General features: G+C 38.6%; 1 protein-coding gene and 1 long non-coding RNA gene across 14 annotated transcripts in view; one reads left to right on the top strand and one right to left on the bottom strand.

Annotated features, from left to right (window-relative positions):
* LOC118017059 overlaps positions 1 to 25,744 on the top strand; it is a 57,693-nt gene that overhangs the window by 5,313 nt on the left and 26,636 nt on the right. For both annotated transcript variants that reach the window (XR_004681045.1, XR_004681044.1), the window contains exon 3: positions 20,016 to 20,190. This is a non-coding gene — a long non-coding RNA (uncharacterized LOC118017059). The remainder of the gene's footprint in view (positions 1 to 20,015; positions 20,191 to 25,744) is intronic.
* Positions 16,448 to 25,744, bottom strand: part of PAM (peptidylglycine alpha-amidating monooxygenase) — a 283,495-nt gene continuing 274,198 nt past the window's right edge. For 2 of the 12 annotated variants that reach the window (XM_035014984.1, XM_035014990.1), the window contains 3 exons: positions 21,073 to 21,276; positions 18,120 to 18,176; positions 16,448 to 17,276 (listed from right to left, as the gene is read on the bottom strand). In XM_035014984.1, the coding sequence (XP_034870875.1) occupies positions 17,095 to 17,276; positions 18,120 to 18,176; positions 21,073 to 21,276 (443 nt within the window). In that variant the 3' untranslated portion in view covers positions 16,448 to 17,094. The remainder of the gene's footprint in view (positions 17,277 to 18,119; positions 18,177 to 21,072; positions 21,277 to 25,744) is intronic. The other 10 variants (XM_035014985.1, XM_035014991.1, XM_035014986.1 and 7 more) reach the window with 5 other exon arrangements.

Genomic DNA, 25,744 nt, shown 5'->3' with positions numbered 1-25,744 from the left:
AAAACGTTGGAAATAGTGGTGATGGTTGCACAGCATTGTGAATGTAATTAATGTCACTGAATGGTAGACTTCAAATGGTTAAAATGGCAACTTCTATATTATATATATTTTACCATAATTTATTGTAAAGTTAGTAATATACCAGAAATTATTAAAGTATTCACTTTAACTGGGTAAATTATATGCTATGTGAATTATATCTCATTAAAGCTGTTTAAAAAAATCTGTGGGATGCAGCTCAAATTGTCCTGAGAGGAAAATTTATGACTTATGTGCTTATATTGGAAAAAAAATAAGGGTTGCAAAGTAATGAGTTAAGCATCTAATTTAATGTGATATAAAAAGAACAAGTGAATAAGCCTAAAGAAAATAGAACAATTGAAATCACAAGGATAATAGAAATTAATGGAATAGAAAATAAACATATAATGACATGAACTGAGGCAAGATTTAGTGATTCTACTAAGAAAAAATAAACTAGGGAATTTATAAACAATACTGTGAGGTAAAAAGGGTCAGAACCTGATATGAGGCATACATTTAAAAGATAGAGGATATTACAACTTTGTTTTAATGAACTTGAAACCTTAAAATGGATAAATTCTAAAAAAATTTAACTGGCAAAAGTGATTCAAAAAGAAATAATAAGCCAGATGATTTTACCAAACATTTATAACAAAACTTAAAGAACACATAATATTACATCTTACACAAATTATTCAGGCTAGAAACAGGAAACAGAAAGAATACTCCTTAAATCTTGGCATGAGGGTGGCATAATCATAATAGTCAAAATCTGAAAAGGACAGAATGAGAAAGGAAAATAACAGATTATTCTCTCACAAATACAGCACCTGATCAATCACTGAACTGTACCTCTGAAATTAATAATACACTATATGTTAATTAATTGAATTAAAATAAAATTTAAAAAATAAAAATAAATACAAAGACCTAAAAGAATAAAAAAACAAACTGAATACAGTGACATATAACAATATGCATTATGACCAATTGGGTAGATCCCAAAAATTAAAGGTTGATTCAGTGCTGGAAAAGCAATTCGTATAATTAATGGCTGCATTTCTAAGAGGCATGGCAAGAAAGAGATGAAACACAAAAAATAGTTATAACTGAAGGAAATTTAAGGAACAGCTTAAAGAAGGATTAATGGAACCAGTAACGGATAGTTGGACATCCCTTTGGTGACCAATAATAGCCAGGAACCTCTAGGAATGAAAGGGCAAGGAGAGGAAATGCTTAGTGAGAGATGGAATTATGGAAGACGGTTTAACCATCAGTATTTGTAGCCATAGAAGAATGTGTCCTCTGTCAGAACCATAACAAGTCAGTACTGTGACCAGTGAGGGCTACCACTCTCCCATCTCCTGCTGTTGCCTCTCATTTGTCAGCCTCCGTGAAAAGCCAGTGGCAAGGGAGCTTGGGGATGCAAGCAGTAAAAATAAGCCTTGTAGGGAATAGAGCAGTAAAGGACAAGGAATGGATTTGGGGTGTTCACTTTGAGAATAGCCTGCTAAACGATATGATCAGAGGTAAAAAGGAAAGTTGTATAATCATCTAGTTGGCAAACTTCTGCAAAAGGCTAACTAGATAGTAAATATTTTTAGCTTTGCAGGCCATAGAACTACACATTTTTGCCATTGTAGTGTGAAAACAGCCATATGTACTAAACAAGTATGTGTGGCTGTTTTCCAGTAAAGCTTTATTTTTTAAAAAATGTGGGCAGGATTTAGCCTTTGGGGACACTAGTTTTTAGACCCTGGACCTAGTATATGCAGAAAAAATATTTGTTAAATATTAACACCAATTTGAAATTTAAACAACAGCAACAAGAAACTCTTGGCAAACTCAAAAGAGCATTTCCTTATCCTGATACAATATATGTTATTAAGAAAAAAGCCAATAGTAAGCTTTATACTTAATGAAGAAAACATTGAAAATATTCTCTTTAAGGTCATGAACAAGACAGGTGTCACTGCTATTGTATTAGGTGCTCTAGCCAGTATATTAGGGCAAGAAAAAAGAAAGAAAAGTCATAAGGATTACAAAAAAAACTAGTATTTGCAATAGAAATCATTGTCCACATAAAGAACTAATATAAATCAATATGAAGAAGACAACCTAATATAAAAATGGGCAAAAGTCTTGAACAGGTACTTCATAGGAGAGAAAAGTGAACATGAATAGCCCCTGCAAATATCTTTTGTTTGCCCCTACATACCAACTTCACATTCTTCACCCTGTGCTCTGTCCAGGATCCTGGCAACAGCAGAGTTCCCATTCGCTTTGACTTCCAGTTGGATTTAGCCAATGGGGATTCCTGACAGAAGATCAGCAGGAGGGAGGAAAATGAAGTTGAGATATTTTTTCTCCTTGATCCCTTCCTCACTCTAGCTATTTCTTTTAACCGAAGGTTTCTGCTTTGTAAGACTATTCTAGGTTTTCAGTAACCTTTTCCTCCTCTTGTCCTTTTGGATCTAGGAGTGGAAACAACTCTATTGTGGACAGACTGGGTTCTCCTACACTCCATGCACATCTTTGTACTTAGTTCCTTTGATTATCCTAACTTGTCATTTGTTCCCTGTTGGAATCCTGATACAGTCAATCAACATACTAAAAGATGCTCAATCTCATTAATAGCCATAAAAAATGCAGATCAAAACCATTATTAAAGATAATTAAAAACCTACCATATTGGGAATAATTGAAAACACCAGCAAGGATATAGAGCAGATAATACAGTTATACATAATTGGTGAGTGTATCAATTGATACAACTATTTTGGAAAAACAATTTAGCATTATGTAGCGAAGCTGAAGATGCACAAGTCTATAATCAGCAATTTTGTGCCAGGAGCTATGTTCAAGAATATTTATAAGAGGATTTATTTTTTTTGTAATAGCAAAACATATGGAAACACCGTAGATATCCATCAATAGAATGGATAAATAAATTGTGACATATTCATACAATAGAATACTAAATGGCAGTGAAAATGAGTAAGTTAGTTACAGCTACATAAAAAAAAAAAAGTATGGATTAAGTCAGAAACACAATAGGGAGCAGAAAAATCAACATAGAAGAAGGTGACACATGGGCAAAGTTTTGAATGAAATGAGAAAAGGAGCCATATGTATACCTGGGGGAAGAGCATTCCAGAGAGAAGAAATAGCAAGTGCAAAGATGCTGCAGTGTTTCTGTGTCTGGTTTTTTTGAGGAATAAGAAGGGGCCCAGGAGATCTAGAACAGCATAAAGGGGAGTATAGCAGGAGATCACAGAGAGTAGGGGGTAGAATAAATTGTTTCCGGCCATGTAGGCCATTGTATGAACTCTGTTTTTAGTATTTGGGGGGTTTTTTTGGTTTTTGGTTTTTTTAAAGATTTTATTTATTTGACCGAGAGAGACACAGCGAGAGAGGGAACACAAGCAGGGGGAGTGGGAGAGAGAGAAGCAGGCTCCCCCACGGAGCAGGGAGCCCGATGCAGGGCTTGACCCCAGGACCCCGGGATCATGACCTGAGCCGAAGGCAGAGGCTTAACCGACTGAGCCACCCGGGTGTCCCTGTTTTTAGTTTAATATGGGAGCTCACTGAAAGTGTTTGAGAAAAGTGACATTATCTGACTTATTTTTTTAGATAATCACTCTGGAAGCTGGAATGGGAATGGGCAGAGAAAGCACTTTGGAAGACTGGTTATGAGGTTGTTGTGGCAACTCAGGGGAGAGATGATGATGGCACTAATAGCAATAGAGGTGGTGAGAAATGGTTAGTATTGGTTATATTTTGAAGGTAAACAGGATTTGCTGACACTGGAAATAGCTGTTTAGAGGAAGAGAGGAATCTATGAGGACTCTTAACTTTTTAGGCCTGCAGGACTGGAAGCTACTGATGTGAGGAAGACTAGGAAGAACAGGTTTGGGGAAGAAAAGAGAAGTTCAGTTTGAACATGTTGAGTTCGAGATGCTTATTATACATTCGAGTATATCTGTTGGGTAGATATTTGGATATGAGTCTGGAGTTCAGGGGATAGGAATTCAGCATTCATTTATGCACAGGTCAGAATTCTCCAGAATACAACTTTAATTCATATGTGTCCCTTTGGAGAGGCCTGGACATTCTCTTTGCTACAGAGATCTGTACTTGCCATTGACCTGCCACATTTCTTGTTAATCATTGCTGAGGTAGCCATCCAAAGCATCTGGTGACTGATTCTGCATACTCTGTGGCATTATTTATATTACCTGGCCAATCAAACAGATGCTCAAGCAGGGTTCCTAGCTTTATGAATGATGGCGGTAGAGCATTTGGCCCCCTTCCCCCTTTCAATGGATATAGCTACAATAAGGGGCTACAAATAAAGCACGCAAGTTCTCAAGATCTCATTCTCATTGGCCAATAGAAACGGAATGAGACAGAACATTAGTCTCTGCAGTAACATATTATTTTGTAATCACATAGCACTTTGTCTTTGCTAAGAATTTACAATCCAGTGTAATTTATATAGCATATCACTTTCCTATTTTTACCTCAATTTTCAGTTTGAAAAATAGAGAACTTTTTTTTTCCAGAATGAGAATCAGAAATTCTTAGGAATATATCCTATCCTACCTCACAAACTTGAAGTTATTAGCCTTTAATTCTTAATCTTCCTTTGAATTCTGGTCAGTTCATAATAGAACCTAAAAGTCTTAGCGTAGTATATAATTTTACTAAGATACCTAGATTGCCAGGGTCATTGGGATACAGGGCTTTGCTGAAGCAATATGACCTTTTAGTTCACTCAGAGAAGAAGCTGTGTTTGGCTCCAGTAGTAAAGAGTTTTATTCCAACTGTAATGAAGGACTGGTCATGTGTAAGTAGGGAAGACAGAATGGGCACTGAAGGTAGTGAAGGAGTAGAAAGCTGAATGTTTTCTGTTCTCTTCCCACATCTGTTCAGTTCTTTCCATAGCTAGCTTTCACATCTCTCCCCTCTGGGAGGCCTTCTGTCTTTTAGGTTTTGAATGTCACAGACTGAGGCTCCCTGAGCTGAGGAATCCGAAGTAGGCAGTAGATCTGTCTGATGGTGAGATTGGGGGGTAGGGGGAGCACAGCAAGAGGACAGGGACAGCACCAGGCAGAGAAATTCTGCTGTGGGACACAGACTTCCACACACAACAAAGATGTTCCCATATCTGTGGGCCTGTACCTAAGCAAGGAAGGCAGTGTTGCAGGACACCTTGGGGAAGGGTAGAGAGCTGGCCTAAGCAGGACTTCTGTAGGGCATTTTCACCAGCGTGAAGCTAGGGAATTCATTAGTGAGGCCCCTGGTAGGAGTAGGAATGATTCATTATTTGAAGGAGCTATGACTCTGTTTTGGAAGACAAGAAGCCGTTTCTACAGGGCCCAGCTGTGACTGGGAGCTTTCAGGCTTTGAGGATGGCCGTGGTTTACCAGGCTTGAATATGATGGTGTGTGTGCGTGTGCGTGTGTGTGTGTAAAATTAACATAACATAAAATTCACTCATTTAAAGTGAAAATTCAGTGGTTTTTAGTATTCATAGAGTTATGATTTTAATCATTTAATACAGGAAATTTAATTGTAAACAACTTGAAACCAGCCAGGCTGCCAGCCACACTCTAGTATTCTTCCACAGAATCCATGCCTACCTCTTCCTCATCTTTCCCCAGAGATGCCAGGTTCTCCTGGGCCTCAGAGACCTCTCCTTCCTACATGCCTTCCCCCATGCACAATGTATGAATGTTCACTTTGCCTTCGTGAGATCAAACTTATGGTTCAGGCAGGCCCAGACCTCAGCCATGGCATGTGTGGCTCAGTATGTACACACGCTGTTGCTCTTTGGCCAGGTCTCCCCTGGGGATGACAACTGGAGAGCTGGTAGTTGATGCCCACTTTAAATCTAGTTGGGCAACATCCCCACCCTGGGTGGTGCACTTCATCCTGATGCTGGTAAAGGCTGTGTGGACGTTGGCGTGTCCACCCCACCCCCACCCCGATACCACATGCTGCAAACCATGTACTTGCTGTGGCAAGGGTCATACTTGGCCATCTGACTGGCTGGTTTGAAGCAGGCATTGGTGATCTTGGCCGCAGACAGCTGCTCAACATAGGCCTTAGCTGGGATGCTTGGGAGTAGGTGGCCCGGGGAAAGTGGATATGGGGGTATGGGACCAGGTTGATTAGGAATTCTGTCAAATTCACATTCGGGTACTGTCAAATTGCGGAGAGGTGGTGATGGTGGACACAATCTGCCAATCAAATGATTGAGATTGGTATGTATGATATCCAGGTTGCATTGACATATGTCATAGATGGCTTCCTGGGTGACCATGAAGGCACAGTGAGAATGATCCAGGGTCATGTGGGTGATCAGGAAGGAATTGTAGGGCTCCACCATTGCTGTGGAAACCTGGAGGACCGGCAAATTTGAGTTTGGGCTTCTCACCATAGACCACCAAGAACTGTTTCATGAGCAGGGGCACAAACCCAGAGCTGGTGCTGCCCCCAAAGCTGTGGAAGATGAGCAAGTCCCATAGCCCTGTACACAGCTCTGCCAGTTTTCAGATCCAGTCCATGTCAACAGTCTCCTTGCCAATGATGTAATGGCCTTTGGCATCATTATTGCCTGTGTCTTCTTTCCCAAGGATCAATACCAAGCACCCATTTTTTTTTTTTTTTTACTTTTCTGAACCTAATTTTAATTTTCTCTTATTTCTTAAAATGGCAATAGGTTAACAAAATATGCAAATGATTTTGAGTGACATTATATATGTTTACTTTTGCCTCCTTAAGTGCTCATATAAAAAAAAAGTAACTATACAATTTCATGGTTTCTGTTCTTTGGTTAGAGAATACTAACTCCATTGGCAAAGAGGACATGGATACAGTCAGTATCTATATGATACCTGATGTTACAGATCTTTTCAAATACCTGGGTGCTTGGCATGATGTGGACATAAACACTGGATGACTGGCAGCATTTTAAATTATTCTTCTTAAAGACACAGCCATCATTCACTGAATAGCCCCTTTTATGAGTGTGCAAATCCATGCAAATTTTTACTGTTTTACCACCAGATGTCAGCCATTCACCACACTGGTGATAACTACCCTGAAGAACTCTTCATGAGAAATCTGTGGTTGTCACCTTTGTCTCTCCTTCCCTCTCTCACCCCTTCCTGCTATGACTGTCAGTCTGTCTTTCGATCAATTATCAATTGACCTATTATTTATTTATTTACTTATAATGCACATTTATTCTAATCTACCTAAATAATGAAAGGGATATACTAGATATTTTAAGAAAACGAACACAATATAGGGTTTAAATATTGTCATATGCAGTGTGAAAATGACACTAAAAAGTTTTCTAAACTTTGGTCTGGAATTCAGGCTCTTTTCCGCCCAGGAACATTGGGACCAATGCAGTTATTCTGCAGCCTTTGTTTCAGAACACACTTTCGACTGTCACCCAGAACCTTTGCTTTTTGGAATTTTTATTAGATTCTTGTTGTTACTCTGGAATTATATATCCTTACTGGAAGTGTTATTAACTATATATTGAACAAACTATGCAATATTTGATTTTTAGAGAAGCTCTAAGGTGGTTAAAAAGCTAATTAACTATGGAAGAGCTATGCAGAAAGAAACAACTTCCATTTAATTCTTTTCTATTAAATGCCTTTTTGAGCATTAACATATACCACCTATGTTCCCTGACTACAAACTTTATCAGGTGCCTGGCTCTACTTCCATCACCAAGCTTAATACAGTGAATGCATGCTTTCTTTTCCCTCAATATTGTGAGCTATTTGAGTTTTGGGAGCTTAGCGGGTATCTACTGGTAAATGAATTTTATTCTTTAAAATTATAGTACAGCTAACCTGTAGTGGGTTGTTGGTTACCTCCTCAGCAACCATTTTCTTCTATGTCTCTTTCCTATCTGAATTTTGTTTAGGTGTCTAGCACTTCTCTTTTGGAGTCATGGAACTTAGGGAAAGTTCATTCCACCAAGCTTCAAGCATGGGCCTGACTGGTGTAAAAATAATCCCATACCCTTTGCGAATAGCTCAGAAATTACCATGGCCATAGGAGGTCTAAGGAAAACTTTCCTCACTCCTAAAAGAGTGGAATACAAGGACTGATGGATATATCTTTGCAAATCTATTGTTATTTCTGAAAAAGAAAACACTATTGTTCTTGTATTTCTGAATCCTTTTGTGGGGGGTGATATAGATACGGGGAAAGTAGGGGAGGCTCTCTCAAATTTTCAGACACCTACCAGAGACACTTTCATATCACATAGAAAGAACATTCTAGAGTATGAACCAACATAGAGGAAAACAGCTGAAGGCGAGACAGAGAGAGAGAGATCTGATGTTATTTTCAGTGTCCCTAGGTCCTCTTTTGTGAGACAATGAACCGATAAATTTCTTTCTTATTTTACACAATTATACTCAGTAAGATAAGAATTTTGAAAGGGGACGACTGTTAGGCATCTGGAAAAATGTCTAGAAGCTGGAAAGACAGTAAGAACATGGCCATTTGAGAAAGAAGTCGAATGTGGCTTCTTGGAGTGAGGATGATGAGGTGAATTGGGGTGGGGGTGGGTGGGGGGGCTGTGATGAGGCTGGAGAAGTAAGCAGCCCCTGGGGCCAAAAGTCTTACTGGTGTTCACCATGCTTTTCTAAGCTGAAACAAAATTCAGAGCCTTAGTGAAATTCTTAAAGATTTCTGTGAATTTTATGACTGTTGGGAAATATAATAAATTAGACTTCATCACAATTAAAAACCCTTTGAAAAACAAGGTTCAGAGAATGAAAAGCTATAACTCATATACTGGGATAAAAGATTTGCAAATCAGGGCGCCTGGGTGGCTCAGTCAGTTAAGCTTCTGACTCTTGATTTTGGCTCAGGTCATGATCTCAGGGTCATGAGATCGAGCCCCACCCAGCACGGAATCTGTTTGTCCCTCTCACTCTGCTCATCCCCCAACTCGCTCTCTTGCATTCTCTCTCAAATACATAAGTAAGTAAAATCTTAAAAAAAAAGACTTTGGGGCGCCTGGGTGGCTCGGATGGTTGAGTGTCTGCCTTCGGCTCGGGTCACGATCCTAGGGTCCTGGGATCGAGTCCCGCATCGGGCTCCCTGCAAGGCGGGGAGCCTGCTTCTCCCTCTGCCTCTGCCTCTCTCTCTGTCTCTCTCTGACTCTCATGAATAAGTAAATAAAACATTAAAAAAAAAAGACTTTAAAAAATATTTGCAGATCAAATATCTGATAAGGGACATTTATCATATATATATGATAACTATATATATAGTGTATTTTTATATATAAATAACACCCCATTTTCTAAGAATTTGGACTAACTTGAGATATTTTTACAAGTATAATTTACTTTGTCCTATTCAATAAAGTAATTATTTTTTACTTTTACTAACAGTCAAGTAAATTCATATGCAATAAAATGAAGTATATCAAATGTAGTTAAATCCAAATTACTCCTAATGGTTTTGAAACCCTTCTTGTTGAGCCAGCTTGGCTTTCCAGCCCTTCCACCACTGTACTCCTAAACTACCCTGAGCTGTAGCCATATTGCTAATCCCCTAATATGACCAGCATTGTCCCTCAGTTCTCCTCTCTCTTACTCAAATATCACTTTCTTTATGAAAACTCTGTTCTTCTGTCAGAAGTTTGATAGCATTTTGCATGTATTCTTCTTATGCCTTATACTGCAATTATTGATGGGCTTGTTCTAGTTCCTTTGCTAGATTACAAACCTGCAAAGGCAAGACTATGCCTTTTTTATCTTTGCATTTTGCACATATTGAAGCTTAATCAATGTCTGTTGAATGAATCCTTTCCCTTTTCATTTATTTAATTTTTATTGGATTACCTGGGTGCACAGTTTCTGACAGATGTGAGAATCATAGTAACATTTTTGGGAAAGGAGCCATTCCTTGTTAATGGAGGCCAGATAATTCTCAGAACAAGGCCCTAGAAATTTGAAATTCTTAAAGATTTCTGTGACTTCTGGGAAAGATAATGATGTAAGAGAAAATAAATGGAAAAAATCAAAGTTCCAGGAATTAAATAAACCTAAAGAGGCTTTGCGACTAGTACAACTAGACTGGCCAATGCCTTTCTTTGGTTCTTACTTTAAAAAAAAATTATCTATAAATGTATGTGATAGGGTATGGAGCCAGAGATTACATTTCTGTTTTTCTCTTCTTTAATAAGAAAAAAGAGGAAACGATATACACACCACTACAGTGTAAATCCCAGTAGAGCTAGGATATTGCCTTTCACCACTATGTCCCCAGAATTTGAGTTGTTTGCTTGTTAGACATTCAGAAGTGCTTACTAAATGACAAATAGTTGTCAGAAATTACTTCTGAATCATGGAAGGAAGTTTCTCTGGCTAGGTCAGGTTGGGGCAATTAAGGCTTACCAGGGAGTCTCTCTTAGAAAGGGATAGATGACCAACAGTTGGTCCCCATACCTGGTAAAGAAGGGCTGATGGATTATTCACAGTAGCCAAGATGTGGAAACAAATAAATGTGCATTGACTGATGAAGGGATAAAGAAAATGTGGTATGAATACACAATGGAATACTATTCAGCCTTAAAAAAAGAAGGAAATTCTGCCATTTGCAACATCATGGATAAATCTGGAGGGCATTATGCTAAGTAAAATAAGCCAGTCACAGAAGGACAAATTTTGAATGATTCCATGTAAAGAACTATCTAAAATAGTCAAACTCACAAAGTGGAGTCTACGATGGTGGTTGTCAGGGATTAGGGGAAGGAGGAAATGGCGTGTTGCTCTTCAGTGAGTATCTAGTTTCAGTTACACAAGATGAGTAAGTTCTAGAGATCTGTTCAACAGTGTCTTTAGATAGCAATACTGTGTCATATATGCAAATTTTCTTAAGAGGGTAGATCCCATGTTAAGTGTTCTTACCACATTAAAAAAAAAAAAAAGAAGAAGAAGGGCTAATGGAACTCTGAGTTTTGAGGGTTTGAGAGGAAGAATTCCTGACCTCTAGGATGGATTATAGGGAGGGAAGGAGGTGATGGTTCTCTGTCTGTAGGCACAGATATGAGGATCAGCCCTGACCCAGGACTTTTGGGCCTGTCTGCATCTGAGAAGGTGGCTGTGTGTATGAACTAAAAATGCACAGCACTAAATATTTTGGCACTCAAAGGCCAACTGTAACAATCTTGGGAAGTGGTCTGCATTGGGGCAGCCTCGGGGGAGCTGGGGAGCAACAGCTCTTAGGACTGGTATAGAAGACAGTATTCAACAGTGACATTATGAGGCAGCAAGAAGCAATTGCTGTGTGGACAACTCAGACTTGAACATGGCCCTCCTACATTTGCAAATCTACTGATTCCATACTCCATGTTCTCCTTTTGGGATCTGGATTTTTTTGACCACTTCAGAGAAGGAAAGGAGAGGGAAGCCAATCATCAAAAGGTTGATAGCTGACTTTCTATCAATAAGAAAGATAAGGACCTGAGCAGTTAAGTAGGATAATAAAAGGCATTTGACCATATTTGTGCCATTAGTTTCGGGAATGTATCATATTAATTGTAAATAAAATGAGGGGATTATTTTATGCTCTTGAGTAGATGCTACCAATATTTATTGGGGTGAGAGTAAGACTCAGTCATTTATAGAATGCCAGACAAAATAATACAATTAGAAAATCATTATTATTTAAGAACTCCCCCAAAATTATAGATTCAGGAAAAGATCATCAATGGGTACAAAAACCATTGGGTACAAATTTGTTGGGGAATAGGTATTCACATGGTCTTAAAAATGTTTTCTCTCAGAAACACTTTCTATAGACAAAGTAGAAATGGAACATATATAATGGGGAAATTTGTTGGACATAATTTTATTTTTTATTTTTTTAAAGATTTTATTTATTTATTAGAGAGAGAGAGAGCATAAATTTGGGGGGGCAAAGGGAGACGGAGAAGCAGACTCCCTTCTGAGCAGGGGGCGGGATGCAGGGCTCGATCCCAGGACCCTGAAATCATGACCTGAGCTGAAGGCAAGACGCTTAACCGACTGACACATCCAGGTGCCCTGGACATCGTTTTACTTAAGTGATCAAATGGTCAAATGTAGTGATCATAACCAATAATGGGACAAACTGACATTGAGTGCCTCCTAATATGAGGCAGTGGGAGGTAGGCATCATCACAGTTATAAATCAGTCATGGGGAAAAAGATGAAGTTACAGTGGGAGCCCTGGTGCAAAATGATTGGCCTGGACTATCATAAGGCAGTTGCCTTATCTCTTTTCTTGATTGAAAGCTACCTGTTTCCATCAACCTTAGATGAGTAGAAATCATAGTATAAAATACAGCTTGTAGGTCTCAAATCTTTGCTCTTGGTTTTTTTGTATATTTTTGATTGTCATTGTTATTGTGACAGGTCCAAATTGAGCATTTCTTCTGGTATTCAGTATTGTTTCTGGGAATTTGAGATTATCTTCATTTATACACTGGTACAGACTTAATCACTCAATATCCCTTTTTAATGTAATAATTTAAATACCACACAAATAGCCATTTCAGTAAACCTCTTTATCTAAGAAACATAACGTTAGTGCCTATCTTCTGTTTTTTCTTACCAGAATCTACCCTTATTCAACTGGCAATAATATCTGAAGTTTTCTTGGGGAAGCAAATTCTCTATAAATCATCAGTGTTGTTACTATGGGATGTGACTCTGCCCTGGTTCTATGTATCACACTTTCCCTGCCTAGGGTGATTGGTTCTAAAGTTGCACAGGGATCAAATCAGGCCAGTTAGTCAATGTATTGGAACTCTTCAGAAAGGGAAGGTATCTCCCTCAGAGTTAATGCTGGTAGGATTTAAACTCAGAGCTGCTGGTTGCCACCTTTATTACTACATGGGTGGAGAAATAAAGTGCATGCATAAAAGTGAATCCTATAGAAAAGAAAGACAAACTGAAGGATGAAGGGAGGCAAATTCCTGATAGCATCTTCTGAGTCTCTGGATCTAGCCATGCCTGAGCTTTTCAGTTAGGTGAACTAATAAATAATAATACTCTATCTTGATAAATTATTAATTTTTGATTATTTTCATTATCGTTATTAATTTTTAATAAGTAAGAATTGTTCTTAAAACGGAGTTGAGTCATGATTTATGACTAAAGAAGTCTCATACAATGGTATATAATCAGATCTAGTACTTGGAATTTCAGAACTTTCTCCTCTTAACCCAGGGTTCTTTCCAAACTCAATATTGGCTAAGACTGGGCTGCACTGTTGAATAAAACTACCTCCTTATCTGGAAGTTAGTTCTAAGAACCAGTGCATTTGTGCTGTTCCATCCATTTGCATGCTTACTTCAGTTCCTGGACAATATATATTTTTAAAGACATGGAGAATGATATTAGTATAATAGAGGAGATAAATAGAGCATTCTCAAGGGACTGGTTTATCCAGGTTATGTATGTATGTGTGTAGGACGAAATGCATTTTTGCTCAGACATGAAAAGGGTTCTCTTTTTTATTGTCAAACTGGTTTTTATAAACTCATCTATTTCATATTCTTTCTTCGTATGTCTAAACATGAGCACTCTATTATCAAATCTTCATTGGTAAATCCCTTCCCTATGATGGTACAGTGTGTACTCAGTTTTGTAGCACAGAAAATACTCTTTTCTTGTTTTGTACCTTTAGTTTAGATACATGATCGACATCTTTGTGCTTTGGTGTTTCAGAAATCATTAAGGCTATAAGGAGGAGTCACATTTATCATCATCAGTGTATTCTCTAGAATGAATATGCTCCCTTAATTAAATCATGATGCAGGAAAAACACACCAAATATATCTGGTGGATTCTTGCCTTTAGGTGTGATTTTAAAAGAGAAAATAAGACTAGCGTGGCGGCCTGTGGAGGGCATCACTTGTATTTTGACTTTGGGATAATCAGTGTTAAGGGAACTGAAGGGAGAAGTTGCTGGTAGGTAAGTTCTGGCTGGGAAGATAATTTGCACCTGCAGTTTTTGTGATGTGGCTTTGAGGAAGTGGGGTCAATGATTTCCAGGCCTCTCACTCTACAGAGACCATATTATTTGAGAAAATGGCTTTGTGTGCCTAATAATTGTTTTAAGGCTTAAATGCTCTCTGTAGGACTGTATTTCCTGGAAATGGTCTGTAGAACACCTGGGTCCAAATCACCAGGGGTGCTTCTTAAAAATGCAGCGATCTGGGCCCCACCCAATGTACTGAATCAGAAACTCTGGGAATGGGACCAAGAGTCAGTCCTCTTAAAGTAAGTACCCACGGTTGATACTTACATTTACTGAAGTCTGAGAAGTATGCTATAGGCAACACCAATTTTGACTTACATCAACTTTGAGCTACTAGGTAGATGACAGTCTGGGGAATAAGCCCTAAAACCAAATCTATGGCTTCCCTTGTCATCCAGCTACTTAAATATTCAATTTATGTAACATTTGAGTGAAAGTTTAAAGATGCATGGGAATTTTGAAAAAGAATATGCTGATTGAATAAACTAAGAAGAAAGCTTAGAACAAAAGATTTTATGCATATGATAATTCAGGGCCAATTCAGCAAATGACAGAGCTATTCTTTTACCTCCCCCAAATAATACTTTCCGGATAATTTAATGTAAAAAAAAAAAAAAAAATCAAAGCCCAGCTGTTTCTCTTTGCCTTTTTAATAAGTCAATTATGCCTATTTTAATGATCCAATTTAGAACATTGAACAATTAAGGTAGTCAGATCTTGGTACTAATGGTCAAATCAAAATACGCCAGACCCCATCTTCTCTCTCCAAACATTTGTAAACCATAATTTATGTGAAAATATAGCTATCTGCTTGTAGTAATTGGCAGAGTAGAACAGCTGTTCTCAAAGATAGTGGTTTTTCAACGCTGAATGCACATTAGAATTACCCAGAGAAATTAAAAAGCATGACCTCTACCAATATCCTCCTCTAAGTCAACCACATCAGGATCTCTGGAAGGAGTGCCCATTTTTTTCTTAAATTCCCCAGGTGATTCTACTGTGAAGCCAGGGATGGGATCTACTTCTTTAAGCGCGTCCCAGGTGGTGCAATCTCTAAGTGTCTCAGTAAATGAAGTTCAGCTAAGAACAATAATCAGCGGAGAGATTGCTTGGATTCCTTTCTCACCTCCTTATAATTTATTATTTTTATTATTATTATTTTTGCATCCATTGAGTCATCTAAACTGTTTAGGAACAAGACTAGGAGTAGATAACATTTAAAAAAGTAGCTTATGGAGCTGAGGGTCAAATACTGTATCACAAAAGTACAAATCAACTAATTTCCTCAGTGTAAGCAAACTTGAACAGTATCAAAGTCAACCTATAAAACATGTACCTTGGGGTACCGGACTAATTCTCATGTTGAAATAAAAATATGTAAGATACAGTGGACAGGCACATATACACCAGAAGAGCTGTCATTCTACATTTACGTACTTACCGCTGATGTATGGAAAGGGCCATAAAGGAGTGGTCAAGCGCAGAACATGTATTCCTCATTTGAGAAGGAAGATCATAGGAATCAAAAAAAGGTGAAGTTTCCATTTGGGGAGGATGCCCAAATTAAGCTTTAACAAGAAGGCGAATATATGGGAAATGATGCATTTTTTCAATCAGATCATCTTTGGTATCAATGATGAGGGGGAAAAAAAATCTAGGTTAAGTTAGGTTTTTAAAAATAACATAACTGGAAGACATTCTAATTAATATACTTTTTTGCAAAGCACTCTGTAGTGTTTTCATGATTTGTCAATTAAATCTCTACTATGCCACTACTAAGATGCCTAAATTGCAAGTAGGCACTTTGAAGAAACGGTTCTAGAGTCTGATTATTATGCAAAGGAAAGTTATCAGGCCCTTACTAAATGACGTTGATGGATCATGATGAAAAAAGATATGTTATAAAAGTAATTTGTAGTCACTGTAAGATGACTATTCCCATGAATACCTGGGAATCTGAGTGAAATTATTCTTTAAAAAGAAAACTAATAGTAACCTACACTGATGGACTGTTTTGCATATGTAATTTGAGACACAGCTTTCCTCTTAGCTAGATCACCTTTTATTAAATTATTTACCTCCTGATTGATAAACAGGCAAAACCCCTCTTTGAATTTTAAAAGAGAGCCTGGTTTTACACGTGTATGTAAAGTCTGATTGCTGGCTTTTAATTTATATCAGCTACATAACAAAATATCATCTTCATTTTAATACAATACAACACATTTCTTTCTGTTGAAGACATTGAGTAGTTTTCACTGTATCTGTGGTTTGTGTAATTATTACAAAAGTTGTATACAAAACCCTGCAAATATGCAAAAATTGCAAAATACACTCTGACAGCTAATGCTCTGAAAACACTTTATTACACAAATTACATTCAGATTCTGAAAATAGTGTTCTAACAGTGTAACCATCTAAAAATAAGACATCCCCAAAACACACCAACTGAAGAAAATTAAAAAACAAATTTAAATAGAGACTTCTTTCTTTCCCTCGTTGCAATATAATGTTAGTGATTTTAAAAAAATAGGAGATTTAGCAGCTTTGTCCTCATGTAGCACAAAGTTTCTCTTTACTGCCACAGGCTGAGAATGCTGAACAGGAAAGGCACCAAAGACAGACATCGGCAATGGAAGTGCTATTGGGAAAATACTGTGTTCAAGCAGAGAAGGGGGTTATTTACATCTACAGAAAAGTCTCGATAATGTAAATGAGCAAACCTTCCATCATTAAATTCGTAATGTGAGAAGAAGAGGACCGTTTTTCTAGTCTCTGTTCACATAAAGACAATGGCACTGTTATGAACGTTTAGGAAACTCCTCAACTAGAAACAGAAGCCAACTAAATCAAAACAAAGGAAATAAAACGTGTACAGTCCCACATAGACCAGTACAGTTTACAATTAAATACGCAAAACTCTAAGCGTGCTAAAGGGAGAGGAATCTGGTATTCTTGGAAAATCTCATCAACCTAAATCAAAGGCCGTTTTCAGGAGGAAGAAAGTGAGGGTGCAGGCAGAGGTGCTGAATACTCCTCTTCCGATTCACTTCCATCATCCTCATCTTTCTCTTGGTCACTTCCCTCGGTGCTGAGGCGGTCAAACCCTTTCCGGCTGTAGCCCTTCCGGCTTGCAAAGAAATTTCCGAGGTTTAAGCCTCCACTGCCCTTGCCTGAAGAAAGCACACAATGACATGGAACTGAGGTAAAGTTTGCACAAATGATTCTCCGTCTCCTTGTAAATTCTTAAATGATAAACAGATTAGAAGTTGCAATGCCAAAGGGTAGATATTAGCAAAAAAACAACAACAAAAAACGTGACAGAGTCAGAAAGATATTACTCCACACATTTATTAAAATAAATAAAAAAGGGGTGCCTGGGTGGCTCAGTCGGTTAAGCGTCTGCCTTCGGCTCAGGTCATGGTCCCAGGGTCCTGGGATCGAGCCCCGCATTGGGCTCTCTGCTCGGCAGGGAGTCAGATTCTCCCTCTTCCTTTGTGCTCTCTCAAATAAATAAATAAAATCTTAAAAATAAATAAATAAATAAGAAAAAAAGCTCCCCAGGATTATATATGTGTTTCTATAGGATTACTTCAGATTCATTTTTCAGCTCCTGCTTTTTTCAGGCTCTCTGGAACTGGCGTCCCTCAAGGAGCTCTTCATTTCAATGACTATATGAAAAGGTCACCTACACTATGACAAGCACTGACAGGCCAACAGGAGTGACGGAAAATTTACTGAAGACGAATGAAGCCAGATAAAAGGCAGGGGAAGAAAATTAGACGATACAGAAAGGCAAAGCAGAAAAAACTGAAACTGGGAAATCTGCTGCCAGAGCCACACACTTTGGTTTTAGTTGACGGTTTGCATTCTGCACTTAATGTTGCTGTGCTGCACTGCACACGAGGAGTTTAATTTTCTGAGAAAAAATAAGAAATACCCCCTTGCTCTTTAAAGGACATGAGCTTGTTGACTTTGAGCCAAATGTGAAGGATTCTGAAAGGTCACAGGCATACCTCTAAGTCTTCCAAGCACTCTTCCTGAACTTGCCTCAAGTTTATGTTCAGAATCTGCTAGAAAAAGATGGCACATTTCAAAATGAGTCCCAATCACCCTCCTCAACCATGGGTTCAACTTTCAAAACAAAATCAGGAATTCATAAGTGATTAAAAACAAGGCCTGGCTCTTGTCTGTATGCAATTCTAAGGGCAAAAAAGGCAATATATTCTTGTGATGTACCTAAGGGTCAGAGCTGGGTTTGACTCCTGCCTGTGTCTCTTACAGGCTGTGCAACGTCAGTAAGTTGCTTCTCTGAGTCTCGGTTTTCTCCTCAGAGAAAAGAGGTATCAATGACAACCCCTACCTATCTGCAAGGTTTACATGGGCTACTGCATGTGATGTGCTTAGAACAGTGCCTGCTGCATACACAGTACATGCTCAATAAATCTTAGTTGAATTAAATCACCAAGAATTTGTAATAATTTGGAAGCTCTGGTTATTATAACTTAGGAGTTTTTGTCTCAGGCTTTAGTCTTTCTGTCAAGAACAGAACATGTCCTGCTTGAGAAAGCTTTGGATCCATGTAGATCGTTTCTCTTATGTATAAGACTTAACTGAAGGCAAGGACCTGAAACAGGATATTTTCAGTCATAAAGGTGAAACGGCACTGCCCATCTCCATGAAGGATGGACATTCTTTCTTTATGGAGAGGCAGGGTTCTCAGTGGACTTTCTTTTTCCCTTCACTCTCTCGCTCTGCACTTTTTGTCCTGGCTTCCCTGAAGGGCTACCCCCTTCAGGCTGGGTCATGGAAGTGAGGCTCAGCGTTCTCCTATGAGGTCTCTAGCCAGGAGCAGAGGCAGCATCATGAAAAAGGCTAGCAAACAGTCGACGGAGGAAACGTAGAAGAGTGGGTGTGGAGAGAAATAGGCAAGAAGGGAAGAATCTGCTAAGACTATTACAAGGCCAACAAATCAGACCGTAAGTTCGATAAGCATGCAGGACAGTCCTCAGTTGGCTTTGTATCCCCCGTGCCTAGCCCAGTGTCTGATGTGGAGCCGACATGCAATAAGTACGTGCTGAGTAAATATGGGAGGTCTTTGACGAGAGTTACTAAAAATTCTCATGGATTGGACAAGAACTATCCAGAACAAACGCTGAAAAAGGGTGAGAGGCTGACCTACTTTTACAATTAAATGTATTTGATGGAACCATATAAAACTGCAATTTTTCTAAATAAAACATGATTGAATAATAATTTCATATGGTGTGGCCTAGGTCTCTGCCTTCCCAACACCCTCCTGTGAACTCAGTATGCAGTGAGAGTGCCATGTCCCACAGGCTTAACAGCAAACAGGGGAGACCCAGCCTTCCTGACTCCCCAGCTACTCCTTCCAGTGTGGCTGGGTTGCCAACATCCCTGCTGCCTGCCCCCAGGCCCCGTGTGTTCCTGATCCTCTGTGTATTTATCACTGTACTTACCACCCTCTATTGTCACCTTTATATGTCATCTCGTTTATTATGTGTCATCTCTTCTGTGAGCTCCATTTATTTATTCAGTCATTTTTCCAACAACTATTTCTCAAACCCCTAGAGCCAGGAACTGTTACTGGTGCTGAGGATACATGAGTAAATGAGCAAACGTAAGATTCTTGCTTTCGGAACCTTCCATCTAACTCCATGAAGACAATGGCTGTGTTTGTCTTTGCCCCCTGCTCACCAGGGTTCCATACCCATAACAGGGGCTCAAAAGTTCTTTTTTGAAGAGTTAACTGTATTTTTTTTTTTTTTTTTTTTTTTTTTGCAGAGCTTTGTCGATTGCAGATGTAAAGCAAACCAGTCCTAGAAAAATTCCCTTTCACCACTTATTAAATGGAATCCTGTTTTTTGTTTCTGTGTCCTTTTCTGTGTCAGGGCTTTGCCATAGGCACTGAATCCCTGCCACGGTCGCCTTGGCCTGAAATAGAATCAGATGCTATTTCTTGATCAAATGCTGCCTCCCACCCTGGCCCATGGATTCCTTCCTGGACGTAGCTGGAGACTCTTGCCTTAGGACCTGGTGACCCAGCCAAGGGACTGCTCCTGAGAGGTGAGAACCTTGGGTTGGATTATTTCTTTGTTTATCTGAATGTCTTGAAATGTCCTGGATGTCTTGTCAGCTCCTGGGTCCTATACAGTGATGATGATTTGATAAAATACTGACTCCAGTACTGGACCCTGCCTTGTTTGGTAAAGGAAGACTGATGGCCTAAGCTGTGAACTACCAGATGATCTATTATAGAAATAGTTGGTTTCCTGGGAAAGTTGAGGTTTAAGACAAGTATCCTCTATGACTTCTTAGGACTTTTATTACTTTATTACCAATGATTGTTCCTCAAAGTCATTGGTGGTATTGACTGAGCACTTACAATGTGACAGAAGCTGTGATAAATGCTTTATGTTTATTATTTCATTTAATCCTCACACAACCTCATGAGTGTTTTATCCCCACTTTATAGATGAGGCAACTGTGGCTTGGGGAGATTAAGTAACTTGCCCAACGTCATGTAGCTAGGAGCTAAAGCCAGGACTAGGAGAGGAAAATATAAGTCCCAAATAACTGACCGAGATATTTTGAGGAGTGGGCCTGTTTCTAACATCAAGAATCTCCTCCACCCTGACCCTAATTTATACTGACTACTACTTATCTACACAGTTTCATATGGAGACATGAACTGGGCTTATGCCAATTGCTGAAAGGCAGTATTAAAAGTTATATTTTAATCTAACTATCCAAATTTCTGAGGCTTCAGATATTTTTCTACTGTGATACTAACTATAGACAATATATGGAACATACATAATAACACCAAAAAAGGCAGAGAGCACTTAAAAAAAACACTGAAAAAAATCACGACAAAACTTTGAGGATAATCAGGCCAAACACTCTTTCAAAGGTAAGTTCCATGTTCAAGGGGCTCGTTTTACTTGCCTCCAAAGGCCTTTGATTTTTTCCACCGAATATATAAGGCAATGGCCAGCAGGACAACCATCGGAATAACCAGAAGGGTTGTAATGAGAACAATGGGCACTCCCAAGCCCGGCTCTTTGATCAGTTTCTGTTTCTCTTGCATCTTCTGCAACTCTGTGGAGGCGGGTTTGTTCTCCATTTTGGTTTCAACAACTGCCTCGGAGTCTTCAGGGAAAGAAGAGTTCACAATATTCAACTGACTCAAAGATTCCAAAACCCTCCCGCCCACCACTATCCAGGCAAATCAATAACTGCTCATAAAGAACTTGTTGATGTCAGTGCATGTGGGGTTCACATTTCAATATCTGAATCTACCAAGCTACAATTACTATTGTGATTAGTACTTTCCACCCAGTGGTTTTGTACCTTTAAATTGGTTTTCTTTGATTCTGTCCTTTATTCCCTCTTGAGCTATAATTCCATAAAAAAACATATGCTCCTTTTGCATTTTTTTCAAAGTTAAAATTAACAGGCAGTATGGCGCAGGGCAAAGAATTGGTGTGCATACTGGAGTCAAATGAATCTGGGCTGAAATCCCAGTTCTCCTACAGAACTAGCTATGTAACTTTGGGCAAGTTACTTAAGTGGTCTGGGCCTTAGTAACCTCATCTGTAGAACTGTCATGATAAAAAAGACACCTCCTTCATAAAACTGTTTATCTTAGAGAAGGTGCTTAGTAAGTATGGTTCCTTGAATCTTTGGTTTTTGAATCTTATTAATGGTCAATGAGTTATTGGTACATCACATGCATAGTTGCACACATTAATTCTAGGATTACAAACTGGAAAAAGAACCTTTTCAGGTTCTTTTATACAGTTCCCAGCAAGCCATGAGGGTACACAGGTGCACTGTATATCATATTGTTGTTGATGAAAATAGCTTATAGAACAATTCTCTGATATTGACCGATACTGGGCAGGTATTAGGCCTAATGGGCTTTTTGGGAACTGATACAATGAAACCATATAAGCTGCTTCAGGGATTTCAGTAACTACTGACTTGAAAATGAGGTTGAGCCTTGAGACGTTCTTGCCCTGTGGAAGCACATATGTGTACTCGTACAAAAACCCTAGTGTGCAAAGGCTAGAAGTTTCAACCACATATTTGCCAAAAGACTCACAAGGTTTCTGGAAGGTCAGTTTTTTGGTGTGCCCTTCTGCTCTATGATACAGAGTGTATCACATGGCCTCAGGGAAATTTTGACCAAGTGGCAGGAAAATCTTTGGTTAACGTTTAATGGGTATAGACACAGCTTAGCAGCTTGCTGGACATTTCTCCAAGGAAGCATTTCTCAAATTACTTAAGACACTATAAACACAATTTGTGATACACACAAATGGCAGGTCCCAGTTTTTTGCTTCCGTGTTCTGAGCCAGCTTCCCTCACCGTCTCAATTCTATCTCCTGAGCACTTCGCACAGTTTCAGGCAATGTCCTCATTCGATCGTTACACCAAGCCTAGGAGTAAGCACTATCACCATTTTACAGATGGCCTCACAGTCCTCATGTCCTTCCCTGTAATGGGCATGGTTAAGGGGAGGCCATGATTTCTCTTCTTTGTCCACTGGAATGGCTCTTGAAACTTCAGCAGGAGAGCAGGAAAGGGATTGGCTTGTAAATTTAGATGGTTCACATTTAACCTGTCTAGCTCTGTTTCCAAGAGGAATGTAAGTATGATTCTCACTCTCCCTGCCTACTAACTGTTGTGTCTTTTTCTTCATTACAGTGGGAGAGATACGCAAATTGTTCTGTTTTATTTAAGCTCCTTCTATATTTAAGTAGGAAAATAGTAATAAATAGAGGGTAGGATTAAAAAATAGACCAAAGATGTAGATTGGTAGTCAAGAACTTGTTGCCTTGAAAGAGGGATTTGTTTCTATATGAAGGTGACTATAACCAGAGTAATCACGTAGCATTTTCTGTCATTAGGGGTTTACCTATACCAAAGACAACGGCTGTACCAGCTCCTATCTAGTTTCCTCTGTAAGGCACAGCAAGGACTGGGCTCCAGGAAAAGGAAACAAGAACTAGAAAGTAGGTGACAGATTAAAGGAATCGTTTAGCATTGACAGAGAGTGTGCTGAGAATGAGGTAATGAACTTGCTAAGGTACACACTCTGCACTTTAGAAATTCTTGATTTCCACACCCCTCCTGGTTCTTTGAGTGTCATCGACTAAAAATACTTGAACAGTCTCACTTTTGGAACCCACTGAAGTATGCTTAGATTTTTAAACGATTCTCTACATTTTAAAGAAAGAGGGTAAAAAATTTAAATTTCCCAATCTAAAAAACAAACAAAAAAGCAATATTGGTGTTCTTTCTCAGGAACCTTTATAAGTGGAGTAAAACGTCTGAAAAATAGTTATGATTTAAGATTCTAGGAATTTCTTTCAAAGCATTAATAATTCAAAATTCTGCCAATTTTACTCTTTATACTAAATTCTTTAATTAAAAATTCTTTAATTAAAAATTAAACTCTTTAATTTGGAACACCCCTGATGAAGGAACAGCGAAGAAGCTCTACCACTGGCCAGAACCTGGGGCTTCTGGAAGGTAGGGGGTGCCTCATATGATGTTTTCTATCATAGAAGATACCAGTTGTATTCCATTGAAAACAAAAATGTCTTCAAACAAGTTCTTCTGGTATCCTTATAGATACTTGGAAATAAATATAATATTGAAAAGACAATGTACAGAAGTTTTTTTCCTTCTTTAAAGCACTGAGTTTAGAAAGGGAAGCTAGGTGCATTCTTGTGTGAGCTCCCACATACAAGCATGTGTGTGTTTCTTTTCCCTGGAGAGAAGGGAAGTCCAGAGACCAGCTGGAATTGGAATAACTCAGACAGTAAAGGAGAGACATTCTTAATACAGGAATCCAGCAATTAATACCCAGTTCATTACAGACAGAACTGAAGGCTGAAGCTTTTAGATGGCATACTATGAAGTAGCAGGGAAAGTGCACATAGCACCAATGAGATTACTCTGTCCTCCCTCCCTCCCAATTTTTTTTCTTTAATGCACTGTGCTTCCCCTATAATCTGTTGTTCTCTATAAGGCCTAAGATACTAACTGCACTAGAGAGTTTCTTTTTATTTTATTGAGACTGATTCACCATCATCATCTTTTATTTTGGGGAGGGAGGAGTGAAGGCTATGATTTTGGTGGGACATTGGCATATCTGTTTTGTCCCTAGCAACTTTATTTGAAAACCCCTTTCCTAAGCTTCTGATCATCACAAATTCTCTTATCCCTGCAACTCCTTGTGAACACGCTGGCTCCGAAACACTGTTATTATTCGACAGTTATGTGACCATTCACAGTGGGGGCAAGTGTCATCAGAGGTTACTCCAAGTTGGAAATTTATAAGTCTGCTAAATCTGGGATGTTTCTCCCTCTCTTTTGTAAGAAGTGGTTTAAATTAACCTTCCAGATTTTGATAAAAGACAAACTTTTGGGGATTCAGCATGATTTGTATTCCTTTCTATAATAAGAAAATAATCTTAAAAAAAGAAAGATTTAATGAGAGTCATATGGGTTCAAAGAGGACTAGAACAAACCTCATTTGTGTTTGGGTATTCTTAGTTATTAAAATGGGACTGTCATGACGAGATATTTCAAGAACATTTACTATTTGAACTTCTGTGTTCTGCCACAAGGCTGGGAGGTTCTCTGACCGAATGCAGTCAGTGATGTGCACTGAGGAAAGAGGAAATGGCCTGGGGAGAGCCTTGTTCATCCTTCATTGGCCAGGCAAGAAGAGATGAGTGTGGTTGAGCTGTTCTCAACAAGTCAAGCAGTATAATCTAGGATTTTTTTTTTTTTTTTTTTTGGTGGGATTTATTTAAACAGAAATGGTTTGGCAATTATCACATGGTTGGTGTAAGGAGTTAACTTAGTAATTTTTGTACAGCTCATTGTTTGTGCTCTGTAAGTGAGAGCTATTACTACTACTAATATCTTTATTCTAGAGCAAACAACTCACCAATAATTCTATATGTAACAATCATAGAAAAATAAAGGACCAGGAACTCTTTGATATGGGTGTGGTATGAATGCCACTTAGTAGAGTCACCTGGGTTGAATCTCTACAAATGCCAAACAATTGCTATTTATTTATTTTATAATATTATCTTACCCCTTCAACCTTGAGCCGGCTATATTCTCTTATCTGCCTACATAAAACCCCTAAACTCCCTCTTGGTTCTTGCTTCTTTGCATCTCTTTCCACCTGCTTTCACGAGAAAGGAAAACAAGTAAGCTTAGGGTTACGTCTGAATATCTAGGTGAATCATTTGTAAAGCAACCAATAATAATGGAATCACTTTGCTACTTAAACATTAGGAGCACCTTTAGTGAGTTCTTAACTTCACATGACCATGTCAAAACCCTGCAGATAGGAGAACATGTACAAATATAAACTGATCCTAGGAAAGGGAGAAAATAATTCGACTGGGATTCCTACTAAAACCAGTAGTTGCTTACCAGTAGCTAAATTCCATTTCCCATTCCTGATAGTATTTACTAAAGCTATACTTATTTGTATATATGTATATGTATGCACACACACATACACACACACACAAACACGTACACACACACTCCTTGTAGGTTATAAGTCTCTTGAAGTCAGGCA

This window comes from Mirounga leonina, unplaced genomic scaffold (genome assembly GCF_011800145.1).
Source record: "Mirounga leonina isolate KUSES-001 unplaced genomic scaffold, KU_Mleo_1.0 Mir_168, whole genome shotgun sequence".
NCBI lineage: Eukaryota > Metazoa > Chordata > Mammalia > Carnivora > Phocidae > Mirounga > Mirounga leonina.
Note: the sequence above shows the minus strand (reverse complement) of the source record. Positions and strands in the feature narration are given on the sequence as shown.